Here is a 19,337-nt window from a genome sequence, read left to right as displayed (position 1 = left end):
CTATGGTACACCAATTAGATCTGTTCATACTACTTACAAAGAATATATTTCATAGGAATTTTACTATTATTAGTGGGAAATAGAGAGCTTTTAAAAAATGAGAGTTTGAGTTGGCATAAATAGAACCGTTTTAGAACACTGTCTAAATAAAACATTTTGGAATTACACTGCTGTGCTCTGTCTCTATTGGGGTACTATGTGTTAGAACTAATACTGGTTTTATACCTTGGATTTATTTTATGGGATAATATGTGTTTTTGCTGGTGCTGATGGTTCTTTCCTGGTCTGCACGGAGTTCCTATATTTTGGAGGACTACTTGCTTGAATTTCACTTTCTTGTTTGTTTACCGTTGCTTTTATCAGTAAAACATATTTATGTTTCATTGATATAAATTATATTTATATTGCCTCACTTTTAAAAATCAAAATTTAATGCAACTCATCATATTTATACTTTTGTTTTATCACCACCTGTGTGTATCACCTATATAAATTTTTCTCTTTTGAGTCATGGGTAGTTAGTCATAGACTTTTTTTCTCAAACTGTTTCATTTCATTTTGGTTATTATTCTTTACCATAATAATCATGTTTTAATGCTCAGATTGTCCAATTTGGATGTAGAAGACCCCGCAACTTCGCCCTTATAAAATAAAAGAGGAACTCTGGTAGTTACACAGTGATTTATAAAAATCACATCTATGTAAACTTGACTGATTTTTCCTTAACTGAAGGACATATGTTAGAAAAATAGACTGGAGAGATCATGCTTGCTGATCCTAGTTGTATCAAGTTATTTTATGAGTGCTGCTGGGTCTTCATGCTAATGCTTCCGGGGGCAAACTGCATATACAAATGCTTAAGAAATCCTTTTAAGACAATAGAAATCATTTCAAACAATTATTTTCATAAGAAAATACTAAAACTTTATTCAGCCTACTTATTTCTAGTTTTTTTTTTAAAGATATTATTTATTCGTCAGAGAGAGAGAGAGAGCACACACAAGCAGGCACAGAGGCAGGCAGAAGCAGCAAGAGAAGCAGGCTCCCTGCCGAGCAAGGAGCCCAATGCGGGACTCGATCCCAGGACCCTGGGATCATAACCTGAGCCAAAGGCAGCGGCTTAACCAACTGAACCACCCAGGTGTCCCCTTATTCCTAGTTTTTAGGAAATAACCATATAGATACTATTTTGTATATATTAATCAGCCATAAATATTCTCACGCTAGAGGAGTAGACTGTTCTGTCACATTAAGAAGGTAGAGGAGAGTTTTTGGTTTTAAGCTTTTTATTTGTTTTTAATCTAGAGTAACATGAAATTCAATACAAATTCTTATATTTTATATTTAAATTCTATCTCCTCAATTGCTCTAATCTTCTCTTAGGTCTCTTAAATTGTCATGTATCAAGAGTGCAGATTCTTTAACTGACATTAAAAGAATTGTTAATCATGATGGGACACAATGGCAGCTCTTTTTGAAATCGAATAACCTGACCAAAAATTGTCATTGCATTTCCTTAGAGGGAGAGAATCTTGATTTATTTAATGAGTTTATTCAGGGCCTCTTTCACATCCTTATTCCTCAGACTATAGATCATGGGATTCAACATAGGGAACACCACAGTGTAAAATGTAGAAACTATTTTGTCCCTGTCCAAAGAATAGCTAGATCTTGGACGAGAGTAGATGTAGAGAATGGAGCCATAGTACAAGGTGACAGAGACCAGGTGGGAGGAACATGTGGAGAAGGCCTTGAGGCGACCTTGGGTGGAGCGGATCCTCATGATGGTGGCAATGATGAACAGGTAGGAAGAGAGGATGAGCACTGTGGGGGTGATGACATTGGAGGCCAGGATGAAGTATAGTATAGTCTGATAGCCATCTTTCCTGCCGCAAGCCAACTTCACCAGGGGAGGCAAATCACAGAAAAAGTCATCAATGACATGGCCACTACAGAAATTCAAGGCAAAAGTTGTTTTGGTGATGATGGAAGAGTTAATAAAGCCACCAAGGTATGAGGATGCTACCAAAAATGCACATAGCTTTATAGACATAGCCTGAGAGTAAAGCAGTGGTTTTGAGATGGCCATATAGCGGTCATAAGCCATGGCGGCCAACAGGTAACACTCACTATATGCCAGCCCAGCAGAGAAGAAGAACTGACATACACAGCCAGCAAAGGAGATGCTTTTGTCTTCGGAGATACAGGTCACCAGAATCTTTGGGGTGTAGACAGAGGAATACCAAAGATCCAGAAAAGACAAATTCCCAATGAAGAAATACATTGCTGTGTGCAGCCGGGAGTCATTACAGATCAACACCATGAGGGTGGCATTTGCTACCAGGGTCAAAGAGTACACACTAAGGAATACCACGAACAGGACCAGCTGCATCACTGGGTCTGTTGTGAAGCCCACCAAGATGAACTCAGTCACTGTATGGTTGCTTCTCTCCATGGCTCACCTAAGAGGAGAGAAAATGAGATTTCAGCTTGTTTCATTATGCTGAATAAATAGAAAATATGCTAAATAAAAACAATTATATGAATTGGAATTTCATTTTTCATTTTCATTTTTTTGTTTTTTTTATTAATTTTTAAATTTTTTTATAAACAAATAATGTATTTTTATCCCCAGGGGTACAGGTCTGTGAATCGTCAGGTTTACACATTTCATAGCACTCACCATAGCACATACCCTCCCCAATGTCCATAAACCCATCATTTTTAATTTTTTAACTCCTGATAATTTTTCTTCCCTGGATTCCAGACTGACAAGTTCAAATCCCTACTTAACATCTCTTACAGGAGATCTACTGGGCATTTCAAGAAAAACTGCGTTCCAACCATTCTTCCTCAGCCTGCTTTTCTCTCAGCCTTCTTCATTGCAGTAAATGGAATTTTCCAGTTTAGGGGAAATTATTGACTCTTCTTGACTCCTCTCTGACTTTGACATTATAACTGACTAATCAACAACATCTTGATTATACCTTCACAATATATCCAGAACCTGACCAGTGTTTCCCAGCTCCAGTGGTTCTGCCCTAGACTAAAACCGCTGTGATTTCCCATGGGTGCTATCACAGAATTTCTAAGGGTCTCCCAGCTTCCTCCCTCATTATATCCTGAGCCCAGCTGGGTCTCTGAACAAGTTGGGCAGAGTGATCCTGCTAAAAGACCAGTTAGATCATGTTATTCTTCTGCTTCAAACACTCTAGTGACTTCTCAACTTATTCAGAGTAAAACCAAAGTTTTTAAATTTACAAAGATGGACAAGCTTATTGCCTCTCTGCTTCTGATTCTTACTATCCATTCCAGCCATGCCACCACCCTCCTTTCAACTCTTAGAATAGACAGGGGATGCTCTGTACCTTTGGATTTGCTTCTCTCTAAGGCCAGGATGCTCTTCCTTGAGTATCTTTATAGCAAACTCTCTTATATTTTCAAGTCTCAATTGCCTTTTCAGGTGTTCCTGATCACAATATTGAAAACTCCTTCCCTGGCATTTCTTTTTTTTTTTAAAAGATTTTATTTATTTGACAGAGAGAGATCACAAGTGGGCAGAGAGGCAAGCAGAGAGAGAGAGAGAGGAGGAAGCAGGCTCCCTGCAGAGCAGAGAGCCCGATGTGGGACTCGATCCCAGGACCCTGAGATCATGACCTGAGTTGAAGGCAGAGGCTTAACCACTGAGCCACCCAGGTGCCCCTCCCTGGCATTTCTTATATCCCCATTCTGCTTTATCATTCTCCCTACCACTGCTCATTATCTAATATTATATATATCCCATTAATTTAACATATTTTCTTTTCTTTTCACTAAATGTGCTTATAAAAAAAGAAAAGAAAAGAAACAACATGTCTCCAAGAGTCCTTTGATCTCTGGGACAACAAAGATTTAATTATAGTCTCAACCTAACCCAGGATTGTGACCTTTTAATAGTCAGTGTGAAATGTCCTGATAACACTAATGAGGTCCTCTGCATGATAAAAACCCTGTTTTCCCCAACAAGATGTAAAGGATTTTTTTTTCTTTTGCTAATTTCCTTGCTCAACTCTCCTTACACAAATGTTCCATTCCATAGAGCTCCCAATCCCTCTGCTTCTTGATTCATGAATCACCTGAGAAAGCCGATTAGGTCTTCAACTTTACTATATTAAATTTTGTTTCTCGACACTGTACATTTTCCCTTCTGCTTTTGATAGAAAACATAGACCAGTTCAATGTCTATTTTATCTTAATTTTAGGTTATTATGAGATTTTGTGGGCTATTTGTTTTAACGGAGTCAGTTACTACAAAGTAACAAGAACTGTGCAACTAGGTGAAATCTTTGAAAACATGGATCCTGAGAACTACGAGTGCTTTCCTATAGGAAACACTGAAAACTCCTGGACTCAACCTTCGATTTAGTATCTTCTAACTTCATTATTCTCCGATTGTCATAATTATCCCAGAATTTGGTTATTTATACTAATAATAGTGAATAATTTTGAATACTTTCCTCTGAGTTAAGCATTGTTGTTAGTGTTGCACATGCATTATTTTATTCTTTGTCACAATATCCATCACAGGTATGTTGGAAGATTAATCGCAATAACTTTACAGATGACCAAATTCAGTGTTAATAAGTAGCTTAAGTGTACAGTTAGTATGTGGTGTTGTCTAACTCCAGAGGCCTGGGTTTTAATGACTAAGTCCTGTCCTTTCATATTCAATACTGGCTTAACAGTTGCTTATAGGCTCCATACATGAATGTCTCCCTTTTTGGTTCTAACACCTTAACTCAAAACCAATAGGATAATATGGACAGATTCAGACGCTGTCACAGGTAAGGACCTTGTACATGTGGGGTCAGATAAATGCTTCTAAGTAATACCCAAGTCATCCGGCAGGGTCCTGTGTCTCTCAGGATAGCCAACCTTGATTATGAGGACAGGAACTATCTACTCACCTCTCCCAGGACTGAAACACGTGCCTGAAACTCACAGACCCAGCCAACAAAGACCACACTGTAAATCCAAATATCTTATACTTGCTTAGGATCCCCAGTGTATTTGATTCTTTAAGCACCCCAGAGGTTCATAGTTTTGCAAGTGCCTGAACAGCAATTAACTAAAAAGCATATTAACTTTATTTAGGAGGTTCTATTTGTTCAATGAAAAAAAAAAAAGAAGATGATTTTTAAAGTACTCATAATTATTATGATATTTTGAGAAACTACTCTTTGCAAAACACCTTCCTGGAAACTGTATTTGATTATAAAAGTACTCTATGGAGTAGGTATTTTAATTTCAATCACAGACAAGAAAACAGATCCAAAGCATTTAATTAACTTTCTTTCCCAAGGCAAACTCAGAAGTAAATGCAGTCAGGATTTAAACTCAAGGCAGCCTGATTATAAAATTCAGTCTTTCCCCTATACCATGCATACTTCAGAGAGACATAATCTTTGAGTATCTATTCAGCTGTGACCATAAATTTTTAGAAGAGGACTCCCTGCTCCTGAGTGTCAATACAGTAGATTTTGCAACAAATTTATTTTGTCTCCTATTTCATCATCTTATCACCCAATTTTTAAATGACGAGAAAGGTGTATTCTTCGCTGTCTCTAAAAGTGACCTGTCTACCAACAGTGTAAGAGGGTTCACCCTTCTCCTCATCCTCACCAACATTTCTTATTATCTGCCTTGTTAATTTTTGCCATTCTACTGGTGTATGGTGGTATTTCATCATGGTTTTGATTTGTATTTCCCTGATAGCTAGTGATGTTTAACATTTTTTCAAGTGTCTGTTAGCCATTTTGTGTCTTCTTTGAAGAAGTGTCTGTTCATGTCTTCTACCCATTTTTGTAACTGGATTATTTTTTTTTTTTTTTTTTTTTTTTGTTTGTTTGTTTGTTTGTTTTTTTTTGGCTGTTGAGTTTGAGAAGTTCTTTATAGATCTTGGACACCAGCCCTTTATCTGTAGTGTCATTTGCAAATATCTTCTCCCATTCTGTGGGTTGCCTCTTTGTTTTGTAGACTGTTTCATTTAATGTGTAGAAACTTTGTACCTTCCAAAAGTTCATTTTTGCTTTTGTTTCCCTTGACTTAGGAGACTTGCCTTGAAAGAAGTTATTGAGGCTGATGTCGAAGAGGTTACAACTTATGTTCTCCTCTAGGATTTTGATGAATTCCTGTCTCACATGGAGGTATTTCACCTATTTTGAGTTTATCCTTGTGTATGTTGTAGGAGCTGGTCCAGTTTCATTCTTCTGCATGTGGCTGTCCAATTTTACCAGCACCATTTTTTGAAGAGACTGTCTTTTTTCCACTGGATATTTTTTCCTGATTTGTCAAAGATTAGTTGACCAGAGAGTGTTATAAGCAACTAATGAATCATTGAACACTACATCAAAAACTAATGATGTACTATATGTTGGCTAACTGAACATAATAAAAAAAAATTAAAAAAAAGTGACCTGCATAGTTTCTCCATTATTATCATAATAATATATACTGAATAATGAATACTTATACTGAATATTTCCCAGGCACTTTGCTGAGTTCTTTAAAAGAATCATTTCATTTTAGCCTTTAAGACAATCTTGTACAGTAAATGTGATAATTATTCTCACTTTGCAGATGAGCTACTTGAGATAGAGAAATAACTGTACATTTGTTAAATTGTTAAAGGTCACTGAATTTGAGGTTTATAGAGCCAGGATTCAAAATCAGTTCTCCCATTGTGTATCATCTGTCCCCACATCTACATATCTCCTAGCATTTACTATGTTTTTTTTTTTAAAGATTTTATTTATTGATTTGACAGAGAGAGATCACAAGTAGACAGAGGCAGGCAGAGAGAGGGAGAGGGAAGCAGGCTCCCTGCCGAGCAGAGAGCCCGATGCGGGACTCGATCCTAGGACCCTGAGATCATGACCTGAGCCGAAGGCAGCAGCTTAACCCACTGAGCCACCCAGGCGCCCCATTTACTATGTTCTTAAGGCTCAGATTATTATTCTCACTTTACAGATGAGCTACCTGAGATAGAGAAATAACTGTACATTTGTTAAATTGTTAAAGGTCACTGAATTTGAGGTTTATAGAGTCAGGATTCAAAACCAGTTCTCCCATTGTGTATCATCTGTCCCCACACCTACATATCTCCTAGCATTTACTATGTTCTTAAGGCTCAGATTATTATTCTCACTTTACAGATGAGCTACCTGAGATAGAGAAATAACTGTACGTTTGTTAAATTGTTAAAGGTCACTGAATTTGAGGTTTATAGAGTCAGGATTCAAAACCAGTTCTCCCATTGTGTATCATCTGTCCCCACACCTACATATCTCCTAGCTTTTACTATGTTCTTAAGGCTCTTCCAGGCACTATGGACAAGAGAGAGAACTAAGGCACGGGACCTGAACCCAAAAAGCATATAGTTTATTGGGAGAAACCAAATATTTATAAACAAATAAACACCACAGGTTGTGAAAGAATTATCTGCCATCCCTAATGGTGGGAGGAAGGCGAGTGGAGAGTTTGCTAGGGGCAATGAGAGAAGGGTTGTGTGTGTGTTATGGGAGGTTTTACACAGAAGGGAGAAATAGATAACCTGCATGAAGAGGCACAGAGAGTTACCACATGTGAGGAAGTAATTTCTGGCAAAGAAAAATACAACAACAACAACAACAACAACAACAACAAAACTATAACCAATAAGGCATAGAGGCAAGACAAGGAATGGGTGCTGGAAAATCCATCTGAAGTCTGTCATATCTGTGTGGAATATAGTGTGTCTTCATTGGAATGACGGTACATGAGATCATGCAGGACATATGAAGTCAGAGTCAGAATATTTTCAAAGTTAATGGCTTAACCTAGACCAATATTAAAGTGCTGGAAGGGTGCCTGGGTGGCATAGTTGGTTAAGTGCCTGACTCTTGGTTTCAGCTTAGTCATTATCACAAGGTAACGAGATTGAGCCCAAAGTCAGCTCTGTGCTCCCTGTGGAGTCTGCTTAGATTCTCTCTCTCTCCCTTTGCCCCTTCCACCACTCTCGTGTGTGTGTGTGTGTGTGTGTGTGTGTTCCTTTCTAAAATAAATAAATAAATAAATAAATAAATAAATAAATAATTTAAGAAAATGGTTGAAATGTCAGGGACTATGGCAAAAATTTTGGTGGTGTTAGGGAGGTGATTAGCACTGCCTAATCAGTATGTGCCCCATGTCTGAATATGAATACATAGACACTCCACTCATAATTAAAGCTCAGAAAAATGAGGAGGCAGATGGAAGTCATGAATGAGGATTAAAAAACAAATCAGTGGGCATGGTTAAGTCTAAACTCAGTGCCTCTGACTCTACGTTCTGTGTTCTTTCTACCATGGCAAATTTCTTCTAATCATTCTTCCTCTGTGACAAAATTCCTTCAACCTTTTAGGCATTTTTGCTGTTAATCATATCTTGTAGAGAAGGGGCAAAACACTCTTGACTTCCTGAACCTCATTCCCTATCATACCTAGTCCACCCATAAAGATGGTTGGTACCCAAGCAGAGGTGTCATAGGTGGAAAGGGGAGAGCTTCGCAGTCCAGTGGGATACTTTTCCTGCAGGGGACCTTTTGGCTACATTTCTTCTCATGAACTCTGCACACTCACACACACACACTCACTTCATTTATAGACCAAAGAGTGTTCACTTGTGAGGTATTAGCCCTTGTTATTCATTCTGCTTAGAATATTCTTTTATCTCCTCTAGTTGTTCAAAATATATCACTTTCTCAGAAAGGTCTTACCTGATCACCCTCTTCAAACTTGAACCCTATTCACTCCCATAGCACTTTCTAGCCCCTACCTTGCTTTATTCTCCAGAGGACTTATGACCTGGGTTACCATCTGTTCTATTATTTTATTTCCTGTCTCCTCCCACTAGCATGTGAACACAAGAAGGGCATGTTCTGTGGCTTGTTTTGTTCACTGCTTGATGCCAGTGCTTAAAACAGTATCTGCCACAGAGTAAGCATGAATAATAATTGTTGAATTGATGAATAGATGGACTGCCCTAATTCTCCAGAGGCTGGTCAGTTAAATTCACATTCTGGTCTGCCAAATGATGGCATTGGCAAGACATCTTTTTATTCCACATTACTTGCAGTAACAGAAATCTGAGTTTTCTGTGCTAGTCACAGGCATGTACAAGAAAAACTAAGGACAAATCATCAAAGAATACAGTGTGACCACTGAAATACACGTACTAATTGGATTTCAAAATAGAGTATATTTGTGAATTGTTTCCATTTGAACAGCAAATTCTTTCATGTTGAAGAGCCAAGAGGATCCAAATCTTTGAACTGGCAAGTGGTCAGGATTGGAGGGTAGTGAAAGCGTAGACAGCACTGGGCATTCATGCTGAGGACAAGGATTCAAGTTTGACCTCAGTGCTTATAGCTGTTGGAAAACTTTTAACAAGTTACTGAATATGTTAAACCTTATAAAACAAGAATAATAATTGTAACTACTAGATAGGGCTGTTGTAAAGAATGAAGGATATATTAAAAAAAGATTAGAGAATATTATATTTTTAAACTAGTATTGGGGACTGGACACATGACAGATGGACATGATATCAGTGGCTCCCTAATTCAGAGAACACAAATTTCCCCTGCCAGAGAGCTTAAGCTCTAGCTTCTTGTGTCTTGTCCCTTCCCTTTGAGATTCAAATTTAGGCAGTCAGTTTCAAGGAACTCTTGTTAGAATGCCGGTATTCCAACTTATTAGGACTGTTTTTAGAATGACAGCAGTCCTACTTTACAACAGTGTGGAGATTAAATGACTAATGTACGTTTGCATACAGGTATTTTGCAGGAGAGCATGTTTTGAGAAGCAATATGGACTCTTTAGCATGAGATACGGGGTCAGACAGACCTGAGATGAAGTCTGATCCCAGCTCTTTATAAACTGGTCACCTTTGAACATTTAGTTACTCTTCCTGAGAATCAATTTCCTCATGTGTGTTATCATGCACTTCTTGTCTGAAATAACACAATTCTGCAAGATTGTGGGGATATTTACTAGATACAATGTATCTTTAAGGAGATGTGGTGGGTATTTGACAACTATTACATGTTGAAAATTAAATATTTTCTTGGTTATTAATGTCATATGATCCTGAAGTCTACAATTGTTTATATTATGCAAAAGAGTGAAGACAATAAAATTGATGGCATCATAGTACCTTTTTCCTTTGTTTTTTTTTTCCCTGCTAGTGAAGCGTACTCTCTTTGGGTGCTGGGCTCTCTTGATGACTCTGATTGTCTGTCTTCTGTTGACTTTATTTCTCTTCTTATGTAACACTGCTTTAAGAATACATATGGATGTTTTTGAGTCATTGGTGTCTTTGGGAACCTGAACTCTGTGGATCTTGAAAATACTCAAATCTACAACACAAACATGCACAACAAAATAGTGCACATATTTCCATTGTGTTTCCTTGCAGACTGAGACATGGATGCTAGGTCACAGGTTCAAGGGTTACTTTAAGAAAGGAATTCTCTGCTAACCAATGTTATCCAGAGTCTATGGCAACCTGCCAGTAATGATAAGCTGTTGTCTTAACATTCTTTTTAAATGTGTCTTCTGAGACAAACTATAAGAGACTCTTTATCATTAGAAAAAAAATTAAGGGTAACTGGAGGGGAGGTGGGTTGGTAGATGGGGTAACTCGGTGATGGGTGTTAAGGAGGGCAAGCAATGTAATGAGCACTGGGTAGTAAATGCAACAGAGGAATCACGGAACTTTACCTCTGAAACTAAGAATACACTATACGTTATTTAATTGAATTTAAACAACAAAATAAAGCTTCTTAATAAAGACAAAAAATAAATGTGTCTTCTGTCTTCCCAACTCCTGGGACAAACATACATTTAAAAGAAATTACACTTCTCATGATTTATTTTGAACCTGAGTCTAGAGAGCTCTCATAGTCTGCCTCAGAGCACTTGAGGTCATCACAAAGACTTATTTTTGTGTGTGTCAGTTTTATAGTTTTATTTTCTGTTCCTTCCCTTACTGCAAATTGCCCTTACCACTAATAGGAGAAAAAGCTACATTGTGTTTTTTTCCTCCTAGCTGTCTCAGAAACTGCTATAACATATGGGTAGGACCTGAAAATGAGGCTTTGGGCCTCCTGCTGCATAACAGAATGTAGACGGCTATTGAGTTTTCCTGGGATAAAACCAAATTTCTATGCCACCGGTAACACCCAGACCCCACAACCTACCAATATTCATGGCAAGACCAAATTCCAACATTCTAATAATATTCAAGTCAGCTAGTTCCAGAATCTTCTATAATAGTAGATCCTGTCAGCTAGTTTTAAATTTTTAAGTCAGCTAGTTCTAGAATCCCAAGGATTTTGTAACAATCCCAAGGGTTTTATATCCATGGAATTCCTCATGGTTTTGTAGCTTGGGGGAATAGCAACCAAGGCAATTAAACAAAGCTATGCATTGGCAAAATCAGGTCAACCTTATTTAAGAAAGACTTGGAAAGGTTTTATTTAGAGACTGTGATTCCCCAATGATAGGTGTATTTAACTATAATTTTCCTTCACATTCTATATTGAGTTTTGCTGAATTTATCTATTTCTATCATCTATCTAATCTATTGTCTATCTATTATCTCTCCATCCACATAAAATACAATTGCCTACTGATAAACACATAGATACTGTTTTTGTAAGCAGCAAGAGTTAGGTTCCCCAGAAAATGAAAGACAGACCTAGCTTTCTTGACATGAGGAAAGTCATTTTAGGTCCCTGGCCATCTTGTGAAAGAATGTAAGAACAATGATTATTGGGCCAGGAAATAATCTAATCATATCTGGGACCATAAATCAGTGGAAAAACTCCCAGTGCTGATTCAAGAGGGAAGATTGCCCTGTTGTATATTCTTGATTTACCTTTGCAGGATCTCAAACCCTCTGAGCACTCAGAAGCTGGAGTTGCTAGGGACAGAGAATTGATGATGCTGATCTTTGCAGGCTCTTGTGACTTTGACCTGGACTTGTCCACTTAAGATTGTCAGCTGCCCCAATTCCATGTTAAATTCCCCACTGGGCAAACCCCTTCCTGAAGATGCATGCATCCTTGGCTTAAATCTTCTCCATCTCTGTTGTTCAGGAAGAGACTGCTTTGGGAAAGATTCCTGGTGTTCTCCTTTACTTGTTGAGAATAAAACCTTTCCTTTTGCTACTCTTTGGCTTAGTTGTGTCCTTTGGCTTCACACTCATCAAGAGGCTGATCCAGTTTTGGTTAACAATATCTCTGTAGGGTACAAAGATATCTACCATCTGCCATTCCATGTGGACTGCCATCCTTTGCCATTCTGCTTTCTGATCCAGGACATCTTGTATGAACTGTTTCAGTTAGTTTGGCCATTGGAGGAGGAACTAAAAGGAGAAAAAAATGATGATTTAAAATATGTGTTCCTAGACTCTGTTTCTTAACAGCCAACCAAGGTCACATTAATCCCTAGACCAAAGTCACAGCTTTTATACCCTTTCTCTCATCACAAAATCTCTCTCTTTCTCTCTTATGGGTTCTGATAAGTGCTATTTTCCCTTCTCCCTTCAACCCACATGTACAGTGAGATCTTCTGTCAAAGGACTGGTCTGTCCTTTGTGGCTTTTCCATACTCTCTTCACATCTTTATAATAATCTCTTTATTAATTACTCTTCATTGTGAGTGGGCCATCTGTTTCTTGACAGGACTCTGACTGATGGAATAATTAATATTAGGAGTAGCCTAGAATGTAACCCTGAGATTAGTTTGCTCACATATTTAAAGAATGTGCAGATACATGATGTGCTAGGGAAATGGGACACCAGTAAGCCACGGGTGCAATGACATCATGAAAATTTCTATTGTCACAAGTATTGTCACAGCTTGAAGTGTATTTGAAGAGCAAAGAACTGAAAAGTTAACTGGTTATAGCTTTCATCACGACCACAATAATATTGATTGGAAAAATCATGGGTTCTTCTGAACTGAAAATGAGGTTATCCAACTGGTAACATGAAGGGTACTTGGAAAGCCCCAAATGTAGATTTGAAGGAGTTTCCCATCTCAGTTAGTCCTTTAGGAAAGACAATGTTGAGGTCCAAGCTGGGACTTGATTGTGAGGACTGCAGAGAAGCGCTACTTCCTGAAATTAACCCTTGAACAATACAGGGTTGAACTGTGTGGGTCTACATACATTGGATGTTTTTCAATAGATACAGAATAATGCTATGAATGAGATGTATGTTCTCTGCGACTTTCTCCATAACCTTTTTTTCTCTAGCTTTATTAGAAGAATACAATATGGAATACATAGAACATCCAAAATATGTGTCAGTCTATTATTTCTGTTATCAGTAAGGCTCTGGTCAACAGTAGGCCGGCCATTGATAGGTAAGTTTGGGTGAGTCAGAAATCAAATGCCGATTTTCAAATTGTGTGTGGGTCAGTTGTCCTAACCTCCACATGTTTTGAGGGTCAACTGTAAATGCTAAACATTGCCAGAGATTTTGTGATAATCTAAAATAATTGATGGAGGAAAGAACCGGGACCATAAGGCAGTGGGATAGCAATACTGGCAGACAAGGACAGAGACGAAAATAGAAATCCTTGTGTGATGAGTCAGTCCCTAACTTCTATCACTTGAGAGAAATAGCTTTTTCCTTGACAAGTTTTCTAATGATCACACTTAAGAAGTTGCCTTATGAACTCATACAATTCTCACCACCCATCCTTACCATACTATACCATAGAGAAAGTTAAATATCATCAGCTCAGATGAAGAAATCAAAGACTTTCTCCTACAGGAAATATACACTAAGAAATGTATACAATTTTACCAATCTGTATTGGCATGAATCTGGGAAGCATGTATGAGATTGGGTTCTAAAAATAATAAACCAAGTAGAATGAAATGTAGGGATTGATTGAGCCAAATTTACCATCATAGACACAACCAGGGAAGATTCAGGAACTCACTGTGTTTCCTCAAGAACTCTAGGAATTTATACTATAATTAAAGCCTCACTAGGATTGATTTTTTTGAACTGCTTACTCACCGAAGACAAAACATTCCCAATACAGTGATGATAAAATATGTGGTTAACACCAATACCATAGGATTAGTTCATTTCTTCCTGATGTCTGATTTAGTGTGCTACGTTCCTCACATTACTTATATGTTTATTTATAATCTTTCATGTTTTAATGATGTTATTTAGAACTTTCCTCAAATTGAGGTAAGTTTACAAGATAAAAATGAACAAAAAATATCTTCTTAGGCTGGCAGTTGCTTCTTATTTGGAAAAAAAGAAGTTTTCCTAATGGAAATAAAACAGAAGCAACATGTCTCATGGTCAGGTTTCCTTTTTTATTATTAAGCTTTTAATGTCAATATGACTTTTCAAGCAGAAATATTGTTTTTTTTTCCCCAAGGTGGTATCTCCTTCTAAAATTATTTTTTCAATTCTCAGCCAACATTAAATAACCCATTTTATGTTATTATTGTGATATTAATTTAATACAAGAGAATTATTCAGAAAGAATTTAATATTGTAATAATGTTATTTTAATTAGTAAGTGTACTCAATCTTCATTTGTTAAATCAGAGCTTGAGTCCGCATGGTTAACTATTCACTTGAGCTCTGTTATCTAATTCAGAATTTCAGAACTACCTTGTCTCAACTTGGTTATATCTGTTACTGATTATTATTAAAAAGTATTCATCAGCACTGATTATTTCTTTCTGATCTTTTTACAGCTCCTAATTTAACTGGCACTAGTTGGAAAACACAGTTCTTTATATTTATTATTTATTGCTTATTTTGGTTAAAACATGGATGTATCAGTATTTATTTAAAAATTTCTGTATTTTTCTATATGAGCTACTTATTTACTCATATTGCTACCTTTGAAAATCCAGTCAAAATGAAATAACCTGTTATATTTCCCTTGCTTTCATTTTTATCACTACCTTCTTATATTCTCTACATACACTTCTCTTTTTTTGAGACTCTTGGACTCCTTAGCTTTCATTGGTTCACCATATTGCAATAAAAACCATACTGTTTTGGTTATTATCATGATTTTTTTTAATTTTTTTTTCAGCATAACAGTATTCATTATTTTTGCACCACACCCAGTGCTCCATGCAATCCGTGCCCTCTACAATACCCACCACCTGGTGCCCCCAACCTCCCAACCCCCACCCCTTCAAAATTCTCAGATCGTTTTTCAGAGTCCAGGTTATTATCATGATTTTTCTTTGATACCCAGAGTGCCACAATATGAACCTCACAGGACCCTTTAAGTTGTTACCTTTTGTTCCTCTTCTTACGATTTGTAGAATCCCATGTTTTCTAGACATAACAGAGTATTTGAAGCATATGCTGTTTATTTTCTCACTGTAAAACAGTGACTGAATTATCCTCTAAGAAACACTGATTCCTTAGGTGCCTCGATGGCTCAGTCAGTTAAGTGTCTGCCTTTGGCTCAGATCATGATCCCAGGATCCTGGTAGAGAGCCTAGCATTGGCTCCCTGCTCAGCAAGGAATCTGCTTTCTCCCTCTCCCAACGTCCACGCACCCACTCTCCCCAGCTTGTGCTCTCTCTCTCTCTTTCTCCAATAAATAAATAAAATGTCAAAAAAAAATACTGATTCTTAGTTGGACAGTAGTATTATGGATATAAATTTAGGTCTTAAGTGTGCAAAAATCATGCAAAATATCAGGTGTCTTCTTTGAGTATAGAAAGAGCGGTGGAATGAATTTTGTCTCTATACTGTTTAATGAACAGTAAGTAGTGGACTGACTTTCTGAACAGGGGGAATAAAACTGGAAAGTTACCGACAAGGAAGTCTGAGAGAGGTATAGGGATGGAACTCTTGAAAAGGACAGTGAAGATACTTGCGCTCCATCACAAATGCCCACCAGAGGGCACTGAGTGCGGAAAAGAATCTGCACTGAGAACGTTGGTAAGCCTCTTCCCTATATTTTCTTCTAGAAGCTTTACAGTTTCAGTTCTTACATTTAAGCTTGAAACCCATTCTGAGTTGATGTTTGTACATGGTGTGTGATAAAAGTTCAATTTCACCCTTCTGTGTATGATATCTAGTTTTCTCAACATCTACTGAAGAGACTGTTTGTCCCCATTGTGTGTTTTTTGTACCTTTGTTGAAGATCTGTTGATCATGTATATGTAGGTTTATTCTGGGCTCATATATATGTCTATTTTTATTCCAGTACCATAATCTTTAATTACTATATTTTATAATATATTATAAAATCAGAAAGTGTGATGCCACCGACTTTGTTCTTCTTGCTCAAGATATTTTTTGGTTACTCCTGGTCTTTTGTGGTTCCATATGCATTAAAAGCATTTTTTAATATTTCTGAGAAAAATTACATTGGTATTTTGATGAGGATTACGTTGAATTGATAGATTGCTTTGGGTAGTATGGGCCTTTTAAAGTCGTATGGACATTATTCTTATTCTTTCTGATGATAAACCCTGGCTATTGTTTCATTTACTGTGTCTTTTTCACTTTCTGTCATCAATGGGTTTTAGTTTTTAGTGTACAGATCTTTCACCTCCTTGGTTAAATTTATTTCTAAGTATCTTATTCATTTTGAAGCTATAGTAAATGGGATTGTTTTCTGAATTTCCCTTTCAGATAGCTCATTGTTAGTGCATAGAGATGCAACTGATTTTTGTTTATTGATTTTTTTAAAGATTTTAAAAATTTATTTGAGAAAGAGAGATAAAGACAAAATGAGAGAGAGAGAGAGAGCATGAGAGGGGAGAGTTCAGAGGAAGAAGCAGACTCCCCACTGAGCAGGCAGCCTGATGGGGGACTTGATCCGGGGACTCCAGAATCATGACCTGAGCCAAAGGCAGTTGCTTAACCAACTGAGCCACCCAGACGCCCTGTATATTGATTTTTTATCCTGGAGTGCTACTGAATTTTGTTGTTGTTGTTAGTCCTAACAGGTTTTGACTGGAGTCTTTTGGGTTTTCTGTATTATTTCTATATAGTGATTTGCTATATGATTTTGTATATGATTTCTATATGATTCTGTATGATTTTCGATATGATTTCTATACGATGATTATGTCATCATGTCATTAGTAGGATCCCATATTGCTTCAAAAAACCTCCAGAATTTTTTTATTTTTATTTTTTAATTTAAATTCAATTAGCCAACTTATAGTACATCATTCACTTCAGATGTAGAGCTCAATAATTCACCAGTGGTGTATAGCACAGTGCTCATTACATCATGTACCTTCTTTAAAGCCCATCACTCAACTACCCCATTCCTCCCACCCTCCCTCCCCTCCAGCAACCCTCAGTTTGTTTTCTATAGTTAAGAGTCTCTCAGTTTTTCTCCCTCTCTGATGACTTCCTATTCAGTTTTCCATCACTTCCCCTATGATCCTATACATTGTTTCTTATCTTTCAGATATGAATGAAACCATATGATAATTGTCTTTCTCTGACTGACTTACTTTGTTCAGCATAATACCCTCCAGTTCCATCTGCATCGATGTAAATGATAAATATTCATCCTTTCTTATGGATGATTAATATTCCATTTTATATATGAACCACATCTTCTTTATTCATTCATCTGTCAACAGACATCTTGGCTCTTTCCATACATTGACTCTTGTGGACACTGCTGCTACAAACACTGGGGTGCATGTTTCCCTTTAGATCATTACATTTGTATCTTTGGGGTAAATCCCTAGTAGTGTAATTACTGGGTGGTCAGGCCCCCAGAATTTTTAATAGGTCTTCTGCTGACCCTGGCCTTAGACAATTAATGTATTACTGTGAGAAAACTTTGAGTGCTTTCTGTATCACTTAAAAATTATCAAAACCTAGGAAAGTGATTGCTCCTTCTGGATTTCAGGCTAGTGGCATCCTCTCTGTTTCCCAGAATTTGAGGCTCAAATGTTGGAATACAATAGGGAAAATGTAGAAGTAACAATATGGGACTCCCTAAGAGGTTGAGTATTTTGAGCTTTGTTTTGCGTAGACCCACAAGTGTATTTTTACTGTATTTCCAGTAAAAATATTGGAAAATCAGGCTTTAAGGGCTCATTTGGGGAGCTTTTAAAAATACTTATGCCAGAGTCCTATCATCAAGAACTATAATTTAACTGATTCAGGATAAGTCTGGGCATTGATATTAAAACTGAACTACAACCATTCAGGATTTGAGAATTACCAGATTAAGTGATCATTATGTGGAGGCATGAATTGATTATGTGGCTCTTTGTACATTGGAAGGACTTAATTGCTATTAACTTTTACTTCCCTCTTTTTCTCTCTTCCTTCTTTGTTTTCTTTCTCTTTTTCTTCATTTCTTCACTTTAGTTTTATAACAAGAGAGTCATGTAGTTGTCTGGGTATTTTTATGTCCATTTTATAGATGAATTAGCTGAGGCTCATGAAAGTGAAGTGGTATGTTTGAGGTCACAGCTGGGAAGTCCCCGTGCTGGTCATACTGTGTCCTTATAAAGTTTGTGTTTTGTTACTATGCAATAGTAGATGGTTCCAGGGTTTGCTATGATCAGGGAGAGGGGAATGTTGGGTTCAAATTTGCTCTGTGGATAGTTGAGAGTATAATAGCAACATGAGTTCTAGTAAGTTCTAGTAGATTCCAGGAAATTCCTAAGTTCTAGTAGATTCCAGGAAATGGCACTATGTTTGGTCTCTGCACCCTGCATTTTAGGTTTTGTTGTTATGATGAATGCACTCCTGTTCATGATTACCAGTATTAGGCAATTCTGAAGGATGAGGATGCTCTGGTCACTTGGAAGGGTCACTTTAACCATGGTACAGGTCCACACGCAGGCAAGGAGAAGGAGAACAACCAACAAAAGCCTCAACCAGGAATCCCTTAGAATAAATAATTAAGTTTTAATTACTGATCTGGGACATTATCCCACAAGAATCTAAAGTTCAGGCTAAGGTCCTAAAGTGAGAAAATTCAGATGACTTAGGGATTGCACTATGTATGTATTAATTATCTTTATGTTTTGTCTATAAAAGGACTGAGTTGGAGTATAGCACTATCTCATCTGTGGTTACCATAAAAAGAGATTTACTTTTATCTCCAAGGAATTGTGTTTTTTGTACATGGATATCATGTCAGCTGTCTTTTATGGGATTTTGTGTACATGAGTCTGTGGTGAGGACAGGTATTATTTCTATACATTGCTTATGGCCTTAGTGTATGTTTTATCTTCTGTGTTTATGATTGCAATTGTCTACTGAGATGTAAAAAAATAAT

The 19,337-nt window shown here is 37.2% G+C and overlaps 1 protein-coding gene across 1 annotated transcript; it reads right to left on the bottom strand.

Annotated features, from left to right (window-relative positions):
• Window positions 1-1,537: 1,537 nt before the first annotated feature.
• LOC125079371 (olfactory receptor 9G1) lies at window positions 1,538-2,545 on the bottom strand. Its single transcript, XM_047692929.1, has one exon. The coding sequence runs from the start codon at window positions 2,453-2,455 to the stop codon at window positions 1,538-1,540; it is 918 nt and encodes a 305-aa protein (XP_047548885.1). The 5' UTR covers window positions 2,456-2,545.
• Window positions 2,546-19,337: the final 16,792 nt, after the last annotated feature.

This window comes from Lutra lutra, chromosome 10 (genome assembly GCF_902655055.1).
Source record: "Lutra lutra chromosome 10, mLutLut1.2, whole genome shotgun sequence".
Lineage (NCBI taxonomy): Eukaryota > Metazoa > Chordata > Mammalia > Carnivora > Mustelidae > Lutra > Lutra lutra.
The sequence above is the reverse complement of the archived record's forward strand: the minus strand, read 5'-3'. Positions and strand labels throughout refer to the sequence as shown.

Bases quoted from the DNA above. Each gene is read 5' to 3' on its own strand.
- LOC125079371 (XM_047692929.1), bottom strand. From the start codon at position 2,455: ATGGAGAGAAGCAACCATACAGTGACTGAGTTCATCTTGGTGGGCTTC.